This window comes from Anopheles arabiensis, chromosome 2 (genome assembly GCF_016920715.1).
Source record: "Anopheles arabiensis isolate DONGOLA chromosome 2, AaraD3, whole genome shotgun sequence".
Taxonomy (NCBI): Eukaryota; Metazoa; Arthropoda; class Insecta; order Diptera; family Culicidae; genus Anopheles; species Anopheles arabiensis.
Window position 1 is genome coordinate 37,531,798 of NC_053517.1, and position 4,324 is coordinate 37,536,121.

Genomic DNA, 4,324 nt, shown 5'->3' on the forward strand with positions numbered 1-4,324 from the left:
AAATGCAATTTGTTGCACTGAAAGGGTAGTTTTGGCTGTTTGTAGGATAGTCCTTGTCCTGAATTAATTGCACAAGCTAATAGCTTTTAAACATTTGTCCCTTGGCATCTTTTCTACCAATGTATTTATGTCTACCAGACATAATTTAACAAACAAGTGTGTGTCTGCTCTTTTTCTCAATAAAATATGATCCAATGCCTCGGCGCTTTATTCACCGAGGTCAATAAGTTTTGTTTTGGACTGGTAGACTCTTGAATGGCCCACATCTATACATCACAATTTACTCATGAGACTTCAACTATCAATTCCGAAAATGACACAATGGAAGAGAATGACCTCAAGCGTTACGATTTGTTGGGCGGAGCTACAAGTTTGTAAAAAAATATGATCGTATTACAAACGAGTTCTACAAAATTTCCACTTTTTTAAATTACTGAAATGCATCACAAAAGAAAATTCCCCATTTTTTATATTACCAAACTACTTTCAAAATTCATCCATTCCTTCTTCTACTTATTCAGTGCCACTCATAAGGATAGTTAATCCTTGCTACGGGAGGACAATGTATATGACAATTGACGATTGATTCCTTGACGGGCATATTATTTAGTCGTAAGAGTTGACGACTGTACCAAGGGACTGCCAATCCGTTCCATATATTCTAAAATTGCCACTTTAACATTACAGGGTCTCACTGACCAACTCAACATAATAAGCTTCATTTGCAATCTATAAAATCGCTTTTCAACATATCCAAGTGTTTTCCGAATGTAGTTCCTTACAGACATAAACTGAATATTTAGATTACTTTTGTTATTGTTGTCTTGAAACTACTTTTGTCCGACTCGAACATGCTGCACTAACGCGATGGAATCGCTTATGTTTTCTTACACGTAATGAACCTAGTTGCACCTTACAGGTTACAGTTACAGCCATACTTGCGGATGGCTCTGATCCGGTAGGTACGGGTCGATCCGCACAATACAAGTTTTTATCACGTTATCGGAAACATGTGCAGGATTTACCATTCACCATTAGACCACCGATTATTACTTTATTTCTTATTTTTCAAAGCTTCATTGTTATACTTGACATTGTTATGAAGTATTCACACTCTTCAAAAACTTAATACACCACCCAATCTTTGTTTGTTTGTTAATTCTCCTACCGCAACTAGACTGACTGTCAATAATCACTGCTTACAATTTTGATTTAGTATTTTTAACCAGGTCCCTTAGCTCACGGCGCAATATTTTACCGCTCGCAGTCTTTGGAATTTGCTCGATAAACCGAACGCCACCGTATAAGCGCTTCTGCTCCGACACCTTGCTCGCTACAAAGTCTTTCACCTCCTGCTCCGTCAGCTGCTCGCCATGCTCTTTCACAACGAACGCTAGTGGAAGCTCGCCAGCACGCTCGTCTGGTACGCCGATAACAGCTGCATCACTTACCTTCGGATGTTCGAGCAGTATCGCTTCCAGCTCGGCCGGCGGTACCTGGAAGCCCTTGTACTTGATCAGCTCCTTGATCCGGTCCACGATGAAAAACTCGTGATCATCATCGTAGTACGCAATGTCGCCCGTGTGCAGCCAACCGTCAGCATCGATGGCCTGCTCCTTGCCCACATATCCTTTCATGATCAATGAGCCCTTAAAGCACAGCTCGCCCCGCTGGTTCGGTCCGAGCGCACGGCCCGTCTCCGGATCAATCACCTTCACCCACTGGCCCATGCGCACCTTTCCCACGCTGCCCGCTTTGTTCTCGAATCCGTCCTGCATCAGCACACCGAGCGTGGTTTCGCTCATGCCGTACCCTTGCCGAATGAAAGCTACACCCAGTCGCTCCCGCACCTGATCCTCGATCTCTTTGCTCAACGGAGCCGCCCCACAGAACAGCGTCATCAGCGAGGAGAGATCGTAGTTGTCCACCATGGGATGTTTGGCCAGAAAGACCATCAGCGGAGGTACGAGTGTCATTAGATTTACGCGATACTTTTCAATACAGCTAAGAAACAGGTGTGGATCGAACCGTGGCATCACCACACACCGGCAATTGTTGGTAACCATATTCAGCAGCCCGACACCGGCGACGACGTGGAACAGAGGAGTCACTGCTAGCGCCACCAGCTGATCGGGTAGCTCCAGCAGCTTAGCCGACTCTTTCGAGTGTGCGATCGTAGCAATGATGCTCTGATGCGTCAGTTCAACTCCCTTAGGTAGGCCTGTTGTTCCGGACGACAATACGATTAGCGCCACCTGTCCGGCCTTGTTGACTGGCTCCGGTCGGTAGACATTTAAATCCAACGGTCCATTGTCGAGCAGACTGGCGAACGGGATCAGCTCCGGATATTGTCTAGCGTCCGGATGTTCGCCACACAGCACAACGCGCGGCTTTGGGCCCTGTATTCCACGGAGCGTGTGCATCAGCTTTTGAAGCACATCGGGCGATATGAAGATAAGCTTTGGGTTCGCCAGTCCTATCGCGTGTCTTAGCTCCCCTACGAGAAAGTGTTAATTTTCTTATCGATTCAACCCTCTGCCGATAAGCGAATGCAACAGTGCCTTATATTAGCGACTTCTCACCTTCGACATAGGCCGGATTGAGCAGTGCCAGCGGAGCACCGACGAATATGCTACCAAACATCGTGATACAATACTCCAGGCTGTTCTGGCTGAAGATGGCCACATTGTCCGTCCGCTTGATGCCTAGCTTCGCAAGTCCAATGGCAAGCCGCGCAGATCGCTCTAAGATTTGGCTGTAGCTCAGTTCTTCCAGCGTAACCGGATCTATCTACGTAGATGCCACAAAGGGGTAGTAAAAAAAAAAGCAAATTCCAGATTAGAGCACGCGATGGTATACGTGTTGACACGTTGTTGACAATACCAAACCAATATTCGCCGGGCGCAGCTTCAACTCTGCAACTATCACCTCTCCGAGCGACCCATAGCGGTCCAGGTCAGTTGGGTCGGGTCCACCGTACAACACGAACTGGTCGTCCTCTTTGGTATGCATTTTCGCTATCGGAACACAAACGTTTCACTCAGTGCACGCGATGCGGAAGGTGACCAAAAACACACGAAAAAAAAACCAAAACACACACATACACCAAAGCTCCAAATCGATTGGCCGCCCTTTGGACTGGACTGGGGCACACGGTTAAGTTCCACGAGTGAGCTGAGGGGTGCGATAGGGCAGCAAAAACGAGCAAAACAAATAATCGCTCAACCGTCAGCTGCTATGTGCGGTGCGTGGCGTCGAGAACCGGTTTCGAACGCGCGAACGTTGCGTGACGAATGACGCCGGCAGCACCTGCGCACGCCGCGGTTAAGACGCGTCAGCTAACTGACCAGCAAGTATGTAATAGTATTGGTGAGGGTTGAAACTTCTTCACTATGGGATTTTTCGTAAATTGAAATTTAGAATTAAATTTAAGTAAAATAAGGAATCACTTGATAATAAAACATAATGGTTAAACACACAATAAAATTTAAATTATTTTCAAATATTCTAAATTGCTTTGGTTAAATGCAACATAATGATTAACTCTGAAAAATAATTGCTATTTTGCAACCATCAGCTTTTTATCAAAGTTCAGATACTTCAAAGATAAATTAAAAACTAAACGATACTATTAACGGTCACGTCACAATAATGCTCATATCCGGCCAGAGCATGGACTCCGTTCGCGGAAATCCGTTCGCCGCCCAATCTCCACTCATTTGCAATCATAAGTGAGTGACGTCACTCATTTTTCAATGAGAAATCCTTTCGATCCCGTTTGTATGGGACGAAATCCGCGAAGTTTTGCGGCGCGAATTTATGTGCTGTACGCTCATTGTGTAGTGGGCGCCGAACGGATTTCGACGAACGGAGTTCATGCCCTGGCCGATCATTTTAGTAATGGATACATTTCAAGATTTTTATCCGTGCTGCTCAATTTTGTCCCGTTTCCATTATTATTGCTCATAAAAATCAATAGCAATTGTTATTAGGTACGTATTTAACCCCATATATCGTACAATATATTTTCATACTGCATAAGTACTTCAAAATGAAACTACTACCGCTGTTTTGTATCCTGCTGTACCATCAAGTATTTGCTGACTACAGAGACAGGGAAGTGGTAAAGTTCGTTGCAAATGTTACTCACACTCTCGCTGCACGCCGCACTGGGACATTTATCTGCTGGTTGCTTCTGTTCAGCATAGAATCTTCATCCGAACAGCTTTACGGCGATCTATCCAAAGAGCTGTCTGTTGGTGAGCAAGTGACAACCTTACAAGCCGATTACACCAAGAATTACGACGCAACGTACCCATCGCCC

General features: G+C 45.2%; 1 protein-coding gene across 1 annotated transcript; it reads right to left on the reverse strand.

The window, feature by feature from the left end:
• Positions 1 to 1,015: 1,015 nt before the first annotated feature.
• On the reverse strand, positions 1,016 to 3,324 carry LOC120896296 (luciferin 4-monooxygenase-like). The gene is made up of 3 exons (XM_040300300.1): positions 2,884 to 3,324; positions 2,583 to 2,790; positions 1,016 to 2,497 (listed from the first exon to the last, which is right to left on the reverse strand). The coding sequence occupies exons 1-3, from the start codon at positions 3,010 to 3,012 to the stop codon at positions 1,200 to 1,202; spliced, it is 1,635 nt and encodes a 544-aa protein (XP_040156234.1). The 5' UTR covers positions 3,013 to 3,324; the 3' UTR covers positions 1,016 to 1,199.
• Positions 3,325 to 4,324: the final 1,000 nt, after the last annotated feature.

What these genes read in the sequence shown, in the direction of transcription:
- LOC120896296 (XM_040300300.1), bottom strand. Translation starts at nt 3,012, where the DNA reads ATGCATACCAAAGAGGACGACCAGTTCGTGTTGTACGGTGGACCCGAC. An exon ending in GCCCGGCGAATATTGGTTTG is followed by an intron (nt 2,791 to 2,883) that starts GTATTGTCAACA and finishes GCATCTACGTAG; the next exon opens with ATAGATCCGGTTACGCTGGA. An exon ending in CAATCCGGCCTATGTCGAAG is followed by an intron (nt 2,498 to 2,582) that starts GTGAGAAGTCGC and finishes ACTTTCTCGTAG; the next exon opens with GGGAGCTAAGACACGCGATA.